Source organism: Rosa chinensis, chromosome 7, assembly GCF_002994745.2.
Source record: "Rosa chinensis cultivar Old Blush chromosome 7, RchiOBHm-V2, whole genome shotgun sequence".
Lineage (NCBI taxonomy): Eukaryota > Viridiplantae > Streptophyta > Magnoliopsida > Rosales > Rosaceae > Rosa > Rosa chinensis.
The window spans coordinates 35,668,408-35,684,730 of NC_037094.1; the positions used below are offsets into that span (position 1 = coordinate 35,668,408).

General features: G+C 39.5%; 2 protein-coding genes across 3 annotated transcripts; one reads left to right on the top strand and one right to left on the bottom strand.

Moving 5' to 3' along the window:
- The first annotated feature begins 240 nt into the window (after positions 1 to 240).
- On the top strand, positions 241 to 6,610 carry LOC112176842 (probable cellulose synthase A catalytic subunit 6 [UDP-forming]). Of its 2 annotated transcripts, XM_024314930.2 has the most exons (14): positions 241 to 589; positions 676 to 862; positions 942 to 1,165; positions 1,288 to 1,396; positions 1,508 to 1,682; positions 1,941 to 2,207; positions 2,302 to 2,647; positions 2,731 to 2,868; positions 2,959 to 3,084; positions 3,214 to 3,426; positions 3,519 to 3,798; positions 4,681 to 4,877; positions 4,999 to 5,349; positions 5,500 to 6,610. In XM_024314930.2, the coding sequence occupies exons 1-14, from the start codon at positions 503 to 505 to the stop codon at positions 6,082 to 6,084; spliced, it is 3,285 nt and encodes a 1,094-aa protein (XP_024170698.1). In that variant the 5' UTR covers positions 241 to 502; the 3' UTR covers positions 6,085 to 6,610. The 2 variants fall into 2 exon arrangements, with proteins under 2 accessions (XP_024170698.1, XP_024170699.1); XM_024314931.2 differs by lacking the exons at positions 241 to 589; positions 676 to 862; positions 942 to 1,165; positions 1,288 to 1,396 and having other exon boundaries at positions 1,587 to 1,720.
- A 1,504-nt stretch (positions 6,611 to 8,114) lies between these two features.
- Positions 8,115 to 11,734, bottom strand: LOC112176843 (stress response protein NST1). The gene is made up of 3 exons (XM_024314932.2): positions 10,719 to 11,734; positions 9,754 to 10,440; positions 8,115 to 9,271 (listed from the first exon to the last, which is right to left on the bottom strand). Exons 1-3 carry the CDS (start codon positions 11,652 to 11,654, stop codon positions 8,687 to 8,689), a joined length of 2,208 nt encoding a protein of 735 aa, XP_024170700.1. The 5' UTR covers positions 11,655 to 11,734; the 3' UTR covers positions 8,115 to 8,686.
- Between the last annotated feature and the right edge of the window lie 4,589 nt (positions 11,735 to 16,323).

Consider the following 16,323-nt stretch of genomic DNA (forward strand, 5'->3'; position numbering starts at 1 on the left):
ATCGTTACCGTTAGATGATGGATGGAGAAGTGAGTAATAATGAGGCGTCAGCTGTGTCGGCGGAGATATTAATAAGACCATTGCTAATTAACCAGCATCAATTTTTGTTTTTTTTTTTTGAAAAGAACCAGCATCAAATTTTTGCATTATTGGATTTGCGTAGTAGCTGAGATGTATCAATTAATTATTTTGCTGGTAAGAATTAAGAAAAGAGAAATTACAGAAGAGAGAGAGGAGAGAAGTGATTGATTAAGAGAGGAAGAAAGGAATGATAAGAGAGAGAGAAAAGCAGAGGGCTAAATTAGTCGGTGGAGATTTTCAGAGAAGCTAAAGAGAGAAACACACCTCACTCTCAACTCTCATCTCAGTCCACAGACGCCAGAGAGAGATAGAGAGAGAGAGAGAAAGCAAAGCATAGCAGATGCGGGAGTAGCTTTGGTTGCTTAAAAGCTTCAGTGGCTTGCGGCTCAGCTGCAGCAGCAGCAGCTTCAGATCTGATTCAATGGACTCCAACGCTGGTCTGGTGGCCGGCTCTCACAACCGGAATGAGCTCGTCGTCATCCGCCGCGAGCGCGACGGAGATTCTGCTGTAATATTTCCTCTCCTCTGCTTTTTGCTTACTTATTTGGTTAATTATTGCAGGTCCGTTAATGAATAATGTTGTTTAATTTGCAGCCGAAAGGGTTGAAGGGGCAGATTTGCCAGATTTGTGGAGACGACGTGGGGCTCAACGCCGACGGGGAATTGTTCGTCGCCTGTAACGAGTGTGCCTTCCCAGTTTGCCGGACTTGCTACGAGTATGAGCGCCGAGAAGGAAGCCAAGTCTGTCCTCAGTGCAAGACCCGATTCAAACGTCTAAAAGGTAATCTCATCAATCTAGCTTCCGTAATTGACTGCAATTCAGTTTCAGTACTAGTATCTGAGTTCACAATCATGCTCAGGGTGTGCGAGGGTGGCCGGTGATGAAGAAGAAGACGGGGTGGATGATTTGGAGAACGAATTCAGTTTCGATGGGAGGAACCGACACGATTTGCAGCACGCGCTTTCCGCCGATGCAATGCTCCATGGCCACATGAGCTACGGCCGCGCCTCCTCGGTCTCCTCCGATTTCCATAATGATCTTCATTCCATTCCACATCTTCCTCTCCTTACTAATGGTCAAATGGTAAGGCTTGCTCTCTAATCCAATCCAATCCAATTCAATTCACACTCGAATTGTTTTGCTTTCGGTGTTCATCGTGTCGTTGATGTGATTCAATTAATGGTTGTGAGCTGTTGATGGTGCAGGTTGATGATATCCCTCCTGAACAACATGCTCTGGTTCCTTCTTTCATGGGAGCCAACTCCGGAGGCAAAAGGATCCACCCCCTTCCTTTCTCAGATCCTGCCTTTCCAGGTAACCGCAACGTTCTCACAAGTCCAATTAGTACAATTATCCTACACTAGGATCTACTCACCTCTTTCAGCTGGCTTGAAATTGAATACATACCACGTGCGTTTTTTGCAGTGCAACCCCGATCCATGGATCCTTCCAAAGACCTTGCTGCTTACGGCTATGGTAGTGTTGCTTGGAAGGAAAGGATGGAAAGTTGGAAACAAAAGCAGGAGAAACTACAGATGATGAAACATGAAAATGGTGGCAAAGATTACGACTATGATGGAAATGGCCCTGATCTACCTTTGTAAGGGCTCCTCTCCAACTTTGCTCCTTTCTTATGAGGTTGCAACTTGTTGTATCTTATCATTTTAGCCCAATTTCTGTTCCTAAATCCTTAATAGAGGCAATGCAGAAATGCATTCATATAAAATCCAGTGCAGGAGCTAATACATTGTAATTTAGTATTAGTTCAATTTCTCTACTATAAAATTGCTTATAATATTTCCAGTTCCTATACCATATTGTTTTAAAATGGAAATTGTTTATGTTGCTTGTGGATCAGAATGGACGAGGCAAGACAGCCCTTGTCAAGAAAGTTGCCAATTTCATCGAGCCAAATCAACCCTTACCGAATGATCATCATAATTCGACTTGTTGCTCTTGGGTTCTTCTTTCATTATCGGATCCTGAATCCTGTGAATGATGCATATCCACTGTGGCTTATCTCAGTTATTTGTGAGATTTGGTTTGGTGTTTCCTGGATTCTTGATCAGTTTCCCAAGTGGCTTCCCATTGACAGGGAAACTTATCTCGACAGATTGTCTCTGAGGTAACTTATCCAAATATCATATGCATTCATGGAACTTTCCTTGTGGTTTGCATTTTGAACATACCTAATGTCTGCGCTAAATGTTTCTTTTTAGGTATGAGAAGGAGGGCCAGCCTTCACAACTTTCTCCAGTTGATATTTTTGTCAGTACAGTGGATCCATTAAAAGAGCCTCCTCTGGTGACTGCAAACACTGTTCTTTCCATTCTTGCAGTGGACTACCCAGTTGACAAGGTCTCATGTTATGTTTCGGATGATGGTGCTGCTATGCTGACATTTGAGGCACTATCAGAAACATCTGAATTTGCTAAGAAGTGGGTCCCTTTCTGTAAGAAGTTTAACATAGAACCACGAGCACCTGAATTTTATTTTGCGCAGAAGATAGATTATCTTAGAGATAAGGTACTCCCTTCATTTGTGAAGGACAGGAGAGCAATGAAGGTAATGGTTGTTACAAGCAGCTGATACATTCTCTTACTCATTCCAGAATACATGATGAATGTTCTGCTTACTATATTTTGCAGAGAGAATACGAAGAGTTTAAAGTTCGAATTAATGCTTTGGTTGCTAAAGCTACAAAGGTGCCAGAAGAAGGGTGGACAATGCAGGATGGAACTCCGTGGCCTGGAAATAGTGTTCGTGATCATCCTGGGATGATTCAGGTTTGTAACATTGGAATTTGATTTTGACGTTTTTGTATACTTCCATTGCAAGGAATTTTGACATAAACGAGTTTAAATGCATTTTCTTAGGTTTTTCTTGGCCAAAGTGGAGGGCTTGACACAGATGGGAATGAATTACCGCGCCTGGTATATGTTTCGAGAGAAAAGAGACCTGGGTTTACTCATCACAAAAAGGCTGGAGCTATGAATGCCTTGGTAAGTTAAATTGAGAGGGAGATAGAGAGAGGGAGAGAGAGAGATAGACTGTCCGCATGATTGTTTTGTCTTTTATTATTATTAATTGTTCTTTGGGAGTTATGTGTTCTTGTCATCTTGTATGAACAGGTCCGAGTCTCTGCTGTGCTCACAAATGCACCTTACATGTTGAATTTGGATTGTGATCACTACATCAACAATAGTAAGGCTATTAGAGAGTCAATGTGTTTCATGATGGATCCGTTGCAAGGAAAGAGAGTGTGCTATGTCCAGTTTCCTCAGAGGTTTGATGGTATTGACAAGCATGATCGATATGCCAACAGAAATACTGTGTTCTTTGACGTAAGACTCTAGACAGTGAGACTGCTTTATTGCCTTTTCAATTCATACTTTTTGTTTTTGTAAGTTGACAAATAAGTCATCATTGATAACAGATTAACATGAAAGGTTTGGATGGGATCCAAGGACCTATATATGTCGGAACTGGATGTGTCTTCAGAAGGCAGGCTCTCTATGGCTTTGATGCTCCAAAAGTAAAGAAGCCACCAACCAGGACATGCAACTGCTTGCCGTCATGGTGCTGTTGCCTTTGTTCAGGAAAAAGGAAGAAGAAGAAGGCCAACAAACCTAAAACTGATTTGAAGAAGAGAAATTCCAGAAAGGGAGATCCAGCCCCTGTGCTTGCTCTGGAGGGAATCGAAGAGGGCATTGAAGGTAAACTCTTGCCATTTTCAAAACGCTTTCACTATGAGCTTTAATCTGTGGGCAGATCAATAAATATTGGCAGTTTGTCCAGCAGATTGAGATATTTTTGCTTTTATGTTGGTTTCACTCTGGATGCGAAGTGCACTAGCATGCACCAGCCTCCTTCGCTTGAACTACAGCAAGATGTTTTTAGTCGCACAAATTGAAAAATAGTTTTTTTTGAAACTACTGTGCCTGAGCTTTATCTGCAGATTTCATTAAGATTCAGATTAGTCTTTGATATCCACTTTTCTGTTGCAAGAAGTGCAACATGTATATGCATTTTGCCCGAGCACGACAAACTGGCACTCATGAAAATATATAAGCTCTTCAATTCTTCATTAGGTCTCTTGTGGTCACCTACTGCCTCAGTATTTCAACACCCCACAACTCCAACAGTACTGCTATGCAGCTTTAGTTGACAATACTTTAGATGGTTATTAAAGCCAGGCTTAAATATTGAAGTCCACTTGACCGAAAAACAAAAGTATTAATGTCCATATTGGTTTTTTATTTTTTATTTGTATCTATCCTCTGGGATATCATGAACACTGTATTCCAAAAACGAGATGCCCCTTTGCCCTCTACATACTTCTGCTATGAGCAACCAGTTAAGTGATGGTGGGTTGATTGAAGAAAACATGTGTTATGGGACATACTAAGTTGGGATTAATTTTGCTTGCATTGTCTGATACAAGGAAGGTTTGCTGCTAACTTTTGTACCATTTAACTAGCAGTCAATTAATGCTTGCTCCCACTGTCAAGATATGCCTCTTTATATAGAATAAATCTACCATATTTTTTGTTTATTACCAACCAATCTGTCTTTTGACTTGAGATATCTGTCTTCAGGTGTTGAAACTGAAAATTTGGCTCTGATGCCTGAGCACAAGTTGGAAAAGAAGTTTGGGCAGTCTCCTGTGTTTGTTGCATCCACCTTGCTAGAGGATGGAGGTTCACTGAAAAGCACTAGCCCTGCATCTCTGCTAAAAGAAGCTATTCATGTCATTAGCTGTGGCTATGAAGATAAAACAGAGTGGGGAAAAGAGGTAACATCTAGTTTTGGGAATCTAGTAGGAATAGGTTGCATAGTTATGGTTTATTTACTCACCATCTAATACAGTTATAATTCTTATTACTTGCTTAATTTGACTTGCTTTTCGGATACAGGTTGGCTGGATTTATGGCTCAGTTACAGAGGATATTCTGACAGGCTTTAAGATGCATTGCCATGGGTGGAGATCCATATACTGTATCCCTGACAGACCTGCATTTAAAGGATCTGCCCCCATTAACCTTTCTGATCGTTTGCACCAAGTCCTTCGATGGGCCCTTGGGTCAATTGAAATATTTTTGAGCAGGCATTGCCCTCTTTGGTATGGGTATGGTGGGGGTCTAAAGTGGCTGGAGCGCTTGTCTTACATAAATGCTACAGTGTACCCATGGACATCGATTCCACTTCTTGCCTATTGTACTCTACCTGCTGTATGTTTGCTAACAGGCAAATTTATCACTCCGGAGGTAATGAATATAAAAGACTTGCTCTGCTCTTTATATGTTAATATATATATATATATATATATATATATATATTTTTTTTTTTTTTTTTTCTTTTTACTTAATACATCATGTATCTATCTGATGAAAGAAAACATTTTACTGTACTTGCAGATGACCAATATTGCTAGCTTGTGGTTTCTGTCTCTCTTCATCACTATTTTCGCAACGGGCATATTGGAAATGAGATGGAGTAATGTTGGCATTGATGAATGGTGGAGAAATGAGCAGTTTTGGGTGATCGGAGGAGTGTCAGCTCATTTATTTGCGGTGTTTCAGGGGCTTCTAAAGGTTTTAGCTGGTGTTGATACAAACTTTACTGTGACATCAAAGGGAGGAGATGATGCAGAGTTCGCAGAACTTTACGCATTTAAATGGACGACATTGCTCATCCCACCAACAACTCTGCTCATAATAAACATTGTTGGAGTGGTTGCCGGAATCTCAAATGCAATAAATAATGGTTATGAGTCATGGGGGCCTCTGTTTGGTAAGCTCTTCTTTGCCTTCTGGGTGATTGTTCATCTCTATCCTTTCCTCAAGGGTCTGCTTGGTAGGCAGAACAGGACTCCTACCATCATTATTGTGTGGTCAATATTGCTGGCTTCCATCTTCTCCCTTTTATGGGTCAGAATTGATCCATTCTTGGCCAAGTCGGATGGCCCTGTCCTGGAGGAATGTGGATTGGATTGTAATTAACATCACACTCAAATTCAAATTCAATCGTTCGGCAGCAGGCCGCAACCATAGCCTCAATCACGGTATAATTGATGTCTGAATGATACAAACTACACTAGAAAAGATTTGGTGTGATCAGTGCTGGGTCTGCAAACTGTAGATTAAAATGCGTGTATGAAGATTGAAGGCTGCTGTTTTGTAAGTTTTATTCGTGGTGGGGGACTGTTGGGCACAAGTACAACAATGCTCCGATTCTTTATTTGTTGAATTTATAAAGACGAGATAGGTTAGGGTGAACAAGAAAGAACCACACTGTTTTTGTGTACTATTGTTATTTATCACCAGTCTCTTTCTCTGTCTCAATATTGAATCTGCAATAACAGCAGGGCATGTCCTGCTGCATGTAACTTGTAAGTTGTAACTACAAAAGCAAAGAGATTCTGGAACAGTACAAATTGTTAGTGGGTTTATTGTTTGATGTTTTTGATCAATGAAGCTGTGCTGTGGCCTGTGGCTTTTTTGTAACGCACAGGCTGTGAAATAGAAATATCTTTCCACATTTTGTGTTTCAGTTCAGTTCTCTTGTAGTGGAATCTAGGACAAGTGTTGTGTCGGAACCTCCGTCTACGGCAACCTTCTTAAATTTGTTTTGAATGGACCCAAAAAAGGTCCATCATGTAGGATGACATACCATAACTGATGTGTAGATGTTAATTTTGCTAGTTCGAGCTCCCAGTACCTCGACAGATAAATTTCCAACGAAATAAGATTCACTTCAGTCTTCAGTCATAAGTCTTAACCAGCACTTCCCTACCTTCCCTAAAGTCAGTAAGTGCTCTGGTTGCCACTATTGACGAAGATAGGATGCCGTCAAAGTATGAAGGTAATTTCATCAGGAAAAAAAGAAGTGCAAAGGTAATAATCTATGTGAGCAAAAAAACCTGCTGCATCCCTTTGCTGTGAAGTGCCAGGCAAGCAGAAGCCAGTCCAAAAACGAAGGAATGATACGAACGAATTTGGTACATGCATTGCATCCATGGCTCGCTACTTCCCTCATGTCCTTTCCGCTACTCATACAGTCATATGGAAGCGGAGGCTTGGGGGTATCCTATTGGCTATTAGTGAAGGTTGATATGCTTTCGACCTAGAAAGTGATTGCTCACTTGTGGTGTTAGTGCTGCAACAAAATATGGAAGATCGTTATGACATAGGGCGTATTATTGATGATTGTAAGTTATATTTGACATATTTTCACTCTTTAGATTAGACATATATTCTGTGAAGCAAATGGTGTAGCACATAGATTGACTCGCCTTGCTAGTTTAAGTTATCTTGATGATATTTGGATAGATAGTCTCTTGTGATTATCCGAATGTACTCTACGAGGATATATGTACTGAGGCTAGAGGTTAAGGTTTTATGTCCCCCTGTATGCACTATTATAATCTTAATATAATAAGTTAGGCGTGAGGATAAGTCTCCCAACTTGACTGGATTCCAAACCCCTTTTCAAAAAAAAAAGAAAAAAAAGAAAGAAGAAGATTATAATAATCAATTGCAACGGCTTATATAAAAGGACGACTTTGTGGCACGAATGAGTTGTTTTGTGCAAGTTGGAAACTGGAAAGCCTGCAAGCTAATAATATGCGGTTAGCTATTGCAATTTGTTAGTTATTCTCATGAACAACTTATTCTTTCTGTCATGAACAACTTATTATTTTTAGTGGGCACTCTAAGCTAACGGTAAAATAAACAGGAATGATCAATGACAGATATTCAAAGATGTACTAGGAGATTCCACATCAGTCGAAAAATGACAAGACTTTGTTGATGCCAAATATCTGATCAATGATGCTTACTTGCAAACTCTGAAACCTAATAATCCCCAGCGGACAACAATGTATACAAGGAAAAGTTAGTATTCTTTCTCTATAATAAAAAGAAACGAGTCAAATAAACAAAATATATTACTCCAAATCAGATTTGCTACCACAAAGTGAACAAAATATGTTGTTCCACATGAAAATGAGATTTGGTACACAGCTACCACAAGTGAAAAAGCTATGTATTGATACAAGGATTTTATTTTTCCCCACTCAAAAAAGTGTCTCAATTCATCATCGAACTTTTGCCCATGCAGCTACCAAGAAAAACTCCAATTACACTGGAAGGGCCAATAAACTGAGTATGGTACACAAAATTATGCATCAGAAAATTGCTCTATGCACTGAAAACGTTGAAGGCTTCCTCATTTTTAAATACAAAAAGAAAAAAAAAAAAAAAAAAAAAAAGAGGAGAAAAAGTGTAGGGTGGAGGTTGGAGGTCGGAGGCTGGATTTCTCCCAACTACTGACAAGACACAGCTCAAGGGAACATGAATTGTGGGGTAGGGAGTCCAAACCTTTCATCATTAAGATGAGGAAAGTGCGTTCTTAGGCGTCCCAGGAAGTAACCACATGGCTGAAGGGAAACCACAATCCCAAATGATGGATATTGCCTGTGGAACAAAGTTCTTAAGCTGCTCCACCTTCTCAGTCATTCAATATCAGAATCCTCCTCAACTTGTGGATCCCAATATCGCAAGCATCATTGAACAAATTTACTCAATCTTGCTCTTCTACTTGTCATGCTGAAGAAACTTGAACAGATGCTGCCAATTCTTCCAACTGCTTCCTCCCAAGATTGGATATGAGCACCATAGACATAAAGTGCTTTGGTAGACTTTCAGTCTCTTCCAATTTGAAGTTGTATATAGGTTCAAGTTCCTTGGCTTCAGAGTCTGCTGCTTCTGCCTCTGCAAGCAGCAGGTTAGCTTCTTCAAGATCACCCAACTCCAAAGCAGCTTCTCTTTCTGCTTTAGCGATACCAGATACCAGTAGCAACCTTTGAAACCTAGCCGTTGCTACCTCTTTTTCCTTGGACAAAATGTGCCCCTCAGTCTCCTGCAATCTGTTGACAGTCTCTTTAATCTCTTCCTCAAGCTTCTCAAGCTCTGAGATGGCCTTTTCCATGTCAATCTGTATACCATCCTTTTCAACATTCAATGACTTGGCCTCGGCAGCTATTCGTGCAGCTTCTTTGAAATTTCTTGCAGTAGCAGCAACTTTCTTTTCTGCTTCCAGCTCTGGGATTCTTTTATCTATGAAAATAATTTTCTGCTTAGAGGATGCTATATCTTGCTGAATGCTTGACTTTCTTGAAGACAGTTCCTGAAAACAAGGAAAAGCACTCTGTTTAACAAATGGCATCATGAAGTAGTGAAAATGGCAACAAAAGGGAAGAGGGAGAAAACTGGGAGAACAAGAGGATTTGAAAATATCATAATTCAGGTGTTTAAGTTAAGATTTTAGAAGGAACATTAACATTTTCAAATGGAAATGAAGCAGGTAGTTTTGTATATTATTAGACAACTGGTTTGGGCTGCAGGACAGTGTTTCTCAATCTTAAGCTAATTATAAGCATAATAAACCAACTTCTGCATAGTAGGTTTTAAGTTCATACTCATGAATCTGGAACGAATAATTCTTCCATTTCTTGGCTTATTAATTGATTTTAACAAGGAAAATTAGCATCTGATATGAATATGTAAGTGAGATCATTCATGGCGGTTCCCAAGGAAAAACATAACACCTATGCAGCACAAACTATATCCAGGAGAAGAAGTTTAAAGGTGGAAATTAGGAAACAATACCTGAAGTGAAGTTCTTGCTGCAGAAACATCCTGTTGGAGCTTTTGAACATCCTCGGAAAGCTTTTCCTCAGTCTTTGCTAGTCTGACCTTATCTTCCCTGGACTTCAAAATAGAGGACATTAGACTCTTTCTAAGAGCAGCAACTTGTTGGTATGCCTCTGCTTCCTCTGCAGAAACCCTGGCCAGTTCCCTCAACTTTGCTCCCCTCTGTTGCTCCTGAGTAAGGACAGCATCGATTTCTGTCTTTTTTGTTGACAGAGCTTCACTCTCCAACTGTATCTGGGAAAGGGCTTCTTGCAAGTTACTAGACTTGGCCTGAATAGTGGAATGCATCTCCCCAAAGCCGGAGAGAACATTAGCAATCTTTTCCTCAACTTGCTGGATGTCACGATCATTTTGTGCAATCTCCTGTTCCTTCTCTCTCACCAATGCAAGAAGTTTCTCCAGTTCGTCAGTAAGAGTTTCCTTTTTCTTACAGAGAGATTCTTTCTCTCTCTTGTCATCCTCCACTGAAGTCTCAATGGAACTGTTTAAGACAAGCCCTGCATCACCAATTATATGCGATTCAATTTCCAATTCCATCTTCTTGGCTTCCAAGGCTTCAGTTGATGAAAGCCATTTGTCTGTTTCCGTGGAAGAGAGTTCCTCTGCTGCCTTCAAGACCAAATCTGCATTACTTGAAGCATCCTGTGATACAGAACCAACAATCATACTCATTACTCATCACTACTTGTCATATTCTCATATCCTCATATACAATGGGAAAAAAAAAATGAATGTATTCAAAATTACAAATGCATAAGGGATCTGCAAACTACTTACCAGTTCGCAAAACTGCAAATACACAATGGATCCATTATATATTCTATCTACAAACTCCTCAAACTAGCTTTACAAGATGAACATGCATTGATATGATGGCAATAGTAAATAACAATCAAAAGATAGAGGTGGAGAGTACTGACAGTTGCGAAGTGTTGGAGGAGAGAGGCGCATTGTTCCTCTGCGGCGATCTGGGATTGGAGAACCTCATGCATTTTGGAGTCGACAGCATCACATTCAGCCTCAGCATCTCTGAGTGCGGCCAACAGAGCTTGCCTCTTCTCCTGAGCAGCAGCAAGGCTGTCACTAAGCCTTTCGGCCGTCTCGAAATCCTCTGCCTCGCAGGCCTCTTCCAGCTGCTTCTCTAGACTGGCGTAATCGCCAGAAGCCAGATTGAGATTGTCAGCCGCCGTCCTCCTCCTCGCAATTGCGTCCTTCCTTGCGGAAGAAACAGACGCCGCCAACTGACGAGCACTGCTCAGCTTCTCGGCGATCAACGCCTTGCTTTGATCCAACCGGAGTTCCGGAGTCGCTTCACCTTCGTCGGATTGGGGTTCTGCTTCAGCTTCGGGTTCGTTTTCGACTTCGGGTTGGGGTTGGGGTTGGGATTGGACTGGTACTGATACTGATACAGAAGAAGGGCTGGGTTCGGGAAGCGAATCGGTTCCGTCGGCGATGATGACGTCATCGGCGTCGAAAGAGAGAGAGTGAGCGTTGGCATCTCTGGCGTAACCGATTCTTAATCCGGCGGCTCTTTTTTTCTTCCGGGAACTGGAATTCTGTCTGGATGTGGTTTTGATCGGACCTTCTTGGTCTTGGTCTAGTGGTGGTGGTGGTGGCGGGGTTTGGAATTGGACAGTGAGGTCGGAGAAGAGGTTCTCGTCGAGGGGTTCAGATGATGATGATGATGGCGGAGCTTCAATTTCAAGTTTGGGATCTTGGGCGTTGTCCTGATTCTGCTGAGGAGGAGGAGGAGGAGGAGGAGGAGGAGGATGGTGTGAGTCGGAACTGGAATTGGAAGTGGGGTCGAACAACACCATGCCCTCGAACAGGGAATCCATTTCCTCTTCTTCCTCCATTCTCGCTGCTCTGCTCTTCTTCGTAACTTTACTTTTGGTCAGACTCCCTACGCTCTTCTACTCTTGCTAATACATAGCAAAAACTTTTTTTTTGGTCAAATACCTAGCAAGAAGAAAATAAATAAATAAATAAATATATATATATATATATATATATCCTATCCAGAGCGGAACTGCGCTTTGAAAATTAATGTGTGAAGTTCGAGTTTTTGGTTACTTTTTTGTCGCATATCCACATCTCGACCGTTCAGTTTTTAGGTACTAGTATATAGATCGTCTCTGCAAATTTTCAGCCAAAATGATGATCGTTAAGACATTGATAATTGCCTTAAAGCTAGTACGGTTCAGGTTGACAAATTCAGTCCGTCCATTGGTTTAAGTGAGTTAGATATCTTAACGATCATCATTTTGGCTGAAAATTTGCAGAGACGATCTATACACTAGTACCTAAAAACTGAACGGTCGAGATGTGGATATGCGACCGAAAAGTGACCAAAAACTCGAACTTCACACGTTAATTTCAAAGCGGAGCTCCGCTCTGGATCGGATCTGTATATATATATATGTATGTATATATATATATATCAATCAGAAGAGGACATCTGCAACGTAGTAAAAGGGCAGACATCCATCCTTACAATTGCATCAGGCACCGACGGTGGTGGCGCATCTCTTATCAGATGGAGACCATGGACTTCCCGGACGGCATCACCATGAAGATGAAGGTCAAGGTGATTGAGGTCGAAGGTCTGGGCGGCGAAACTTCACACACCATCAAAGTTGACTGTAACCTCGTAGCCGAAGAGTCCTCCAGCAAGAAGAAGCTTAAGATCGAGGCTTGGTCTCCGTCTGCCAAGAGCAGTGCCGCCATCGGCGCCTAATCGAGGTGAGAGGATGGACGAAGGCATCGAATCCGCACTTTTTTCGGTTTTGCAGACAGAGAACAGGCCTTGATCTTCAGCTTAAATGAAAATTTTTTTTTTGCCAATTTAAAAGATCTCTTACGAAACCCACTTTTCAATTACTTATAGGCATCTCAACAGTTTAGTTTTTAGGTTTCTATGAGTAGACCACTTTTGCAAATTTTCAGCTAAATTGATGATCGTTAACGTGTTCATAATCGTAATTAACCATTATGAACATGAACTGTTCAAGTTGAACAGATTCGGTTTGTCCATTAATTTGATCTAGTTCGGTACCTTAACGATTATCAATTTAGCTGAAAATTTGCATATGTGATGTACTCATGAAGACTTAAAAATTGAATGGTGGAGATGTTGAAAAGTTAGTCTAATAAGCGATCACTTAAAATGGCCAAAGAAAGGGATCCCTCACTAGAAGAGAATGAACTTTCTTCTTCTACATGCATACATTCTACTTCTATTAACATGTTGTATTAAATTCCTTGCATGTCCCATCACATAGAGGCCCAGTTTGGTATTGCAATTAGAATAATCAATTGTAAAAAATCGCAGCTGTGAGAATAATCAGCGGTTAAATAAATCTGTTAAGTGTTTGGTAAATTATTATTTTTTAATTACAATAATAAAAAAAAGTAGATTGATATGTTTGGTAACTTGAGTGCAAAAACTGCAGTAATTTTATGTAATGACCAAAACAGACAAAATGCTTCAAAAAAATTATATTTGAAGGCCTAAAACATCTTTTTATTTTTATTTTTGCTCCTCTCACTTTCGCATATACCAAAACCTCATATATATATATATATATATATATATAACCATAACCTTATATATATGATCAAACAAAACTTTATTTAAAGACGTTCAACAACTTTTTATTCCTCTCTCATTCTCTCTTTGAGTGATCATATATAAATATGTGTGTGTGTATAATAGCAGAACTTCATGTATATAATCAAACAAATGTACTAGTTAAAAATAAAATCCACAACCTGCATGAAAAGTAAAATAAAGTCTTGTATCTAAATAGGTGCACCCATTAAACTTGAAGCAATATTGTTTCTCATTGCCTCCATTTCTCTGGAAACATGACCGTGACCATTTTGTGCATCATCCTCTCGCCCAGTCTCTTCAATGTCAAGGTTTTCACTTTCGTCAAAAACACAATCACGTACAGAATACCTTCTTATATAGTTGTGAAGTGCCATAGTCACTATAACAATTTTAACTTGCTTATCGAATGAATAACTTGGCATGTCCCGTAAAATATTCCATCTTTTTTTCCACACACCAAAAGTGTGTTCAATAACACTTCTGAGGGAAGAGTGTGCATGATTGAATACCTCTTTATAACCTGTTGGTTGAGCACCTCTACGAAATTCAGGAAGATGATACCTTTGACACTTATATGGTCCCAAATACCCTTTCATTTGTGGGTATCCTGCATCCACCAAATAGTATTTTCCTAGGAAAAAAAAAAAGGTCGATCATAATTTAAAGTGTAAGAACAAATGCATAAATATATATATATATATATATATATATATATTTAAATTACCATTTGGAGGTTTAGGAAATTTCAAAGCTAGATTATGAATTGCTAATTGGAATATTCTTGTATCGTGGGCTGTGCCTTCCCAACCTGCGCATGCGAATGTAAACTGCATGTCAAAGTTGCATACAACATTATATTCTGAGTCGGTATCCCTTTTCTACCAATGTATGGTACTTGATTCAAAGGTGATATAGTTGCACGAACATGTACGCCATCTATAGCTCCAATACAATCCTGCATAAACTATGATATTTTATACCACGATACTTTTTGTTAAAAAATTAAAAATTAGTACAAGATATAAAACATACCTTAAAATGAGGCATATATCTAGAATCTCCCAGTATTTCAGGTGGAATGCTTTTGAACTCAGGATCAGATGGCTTTATGAATTCTTTTGCCATATCACATACCACATTTAGCATTTCACTAAAGTACCTACTAACAGTCTCGCCAGAGTGTTGAAATCGCTCTTGTACATTTCTGTTTCCTGCACCTTCTCCTAAAGTGTACCAAAACATTCCTAACTTCTCAGCTACACTTATTCTCTGTGAGCCCTTCACCTTATAAATATTCTCCAACTCATCACACAATCTTATAAATACATCTTTGTTCATCCGAAACATATTATGACAACGGCTTTCACTCCCTTCTAGCAATTCCATCAACCAAATGTTACCAGTGTATGAAGAATTCATACAAGGGACTTTGTGAATATATTTTTCATAATAGAGTTCTATAACAGAAGCACAAATGCAAATAATTCTGTTAATCTCCTCCTCCTCCTCCTCTCCAAAAATGTCCATATCCAAAACCTGCAATTTATACTAATATCCATCAACCAATCATGTAGTCATATGTGCTAAATATTCAAGGCAAACAAAAAGCAACAATAATAACACTCAAAGATGATACTTATTGAAACAATAATCAACAAAAAAATGTCAAGATCAGAATAATGCAAATTAGATGAAAAATGACACTATTAATCTTCCTCCTTCCCATCTACTTATTATATTCCATGTCTTGATTACGAAGGATAATTGAAGCTTCATCTCCGGATCTTTCATCACAGAAAACATTTCCCTCTTCTCTTGGGAGCAAAATAACTCAGTTGCAAACCACCACAGGTGGCTACCAATCTCTATCCCTGACAAACTTACTTTCAACTACCTTCATTACTTCAGAAACACTAGTAGATTGGGAACCTTTTATCAATGTTGATGATGCGGTACTCCTAGACTCAACTACCTCAACAAGACGATTAATTTGTTGGGACAGCTTTGCAGGACCTCCCATTTTGCCTCTTTTCCCTTTCAATTCTTTCGTGTCAAGTTGACAATTTGCTCGCTTCTTTCCTATCTCTTTGGTAACTTGAGCTAACTGTGGACTTTCATTAGGGTCAAACTCCTCAGAATCAAGATTATCTTCCAACGCAATAACTTCATCCATTGGAGCTTGGCCGTTTTGAGGTGGTGGTAGATCAGATGAAGGTGCCCAAGCATATTTACCGGTAGCTACAGCACCATTGAACATCATATCTAACTTTGCCTCCATCTCAGGATTGATGCCTCGAACACACAATTTTGCATATTGCGGATTTATCTATATTTCATAAAGATAATAGTTAGTATGGAGACATAATACTATCAATATAAAAATAAACAACATAAAACAGTAGACACTTTTAGTGCTCTTAAATTTCTTGCTGCATACCTGTATTTTATTTCTCCACCATTCTTCTGATGCATCGACAGTATTTTTAGTGGGATTCCAACCAAGGCCAGTATCCTTTCCGATTAGATCTTTCCATATTTTCCATTCTTTTTTCAGTAAATCCCACTTGTTCTTCAATTGTGATTTGTCATAATTATTTCCAGTCTCTGCATGAAAGTTTGCAACCAAACTAGCCCATCCTTCTTTATTAAAGTGAGTACCAGGCCTCTGTCCTTTTCCAACTTCCTTGATACATAAGTCACAAAATATGGCTACCGTTTGAGGATTCTAGCTAGCAGATTTAGTTCCAGTTTGCCCATTTTCAAGATTGATCGTCTCCGTCATATTATCACTAATAATCTTCTTCCTTCCCATCTTTATTAAAGAAGAACAAAGTTTATACACCAATATACTATTTTCAAATTACATACACCCTCATAAAACAAAATAAGATACCCAAAGAATAAAGAAATCT

What these genes read in the sequence shown, in the direction of transcription:
- LOC112176842 (XM_024314930.2), top strand. Translation starts at nt 503, where the DNA reads ATGGACTCCAACGCTGGTCTGGTGGCCGGCTCTCACAACCGGAATGAG. An exon ending in AGGACAGGAGAGCAATGAAG is followed by an intron (nt 2,648 to 2,730) that starts GTAATGGTTGTT and finishes TATATTTTGCAG; the next exon opens with AGAGAATACGAAGAGTTTAA. An exon ending in GCAAATTTATCACTCCGGAG is followed by an intron (nt 5,350 to 5,499) that starts GTAATGAATATA and finishes CTGTACTTGCAG; the next exon opens with ATGACCAATATTGCTAGCTT.
- LOC112176843 (XM_024314932.2), bottom strand. Translation starts at nt 11,654, where the DNA reads ATGGAGGAAGAAGAGGAAATGGATTCCCTGTTCGAGGGCATGGTGTTG. An exon ending in TCCTCCAACACTTCGCAACT is followed by an intron (nt 10,441 to 10,718) that starts GTCAGTACTCTC and finishes TCTGTATCACAG; the next exon opens with GATGCTTCAAGTAATGCAGA. An exon ending in CAGCAAGAACTTCACTTCAG is followed by an intron (nt 9,272 to 9,753) that starts GTATTGTTTCCT and finishes CCTTGTTTTCAG; the next exon opens with GAACTGTCTTCAAGAAAGTC.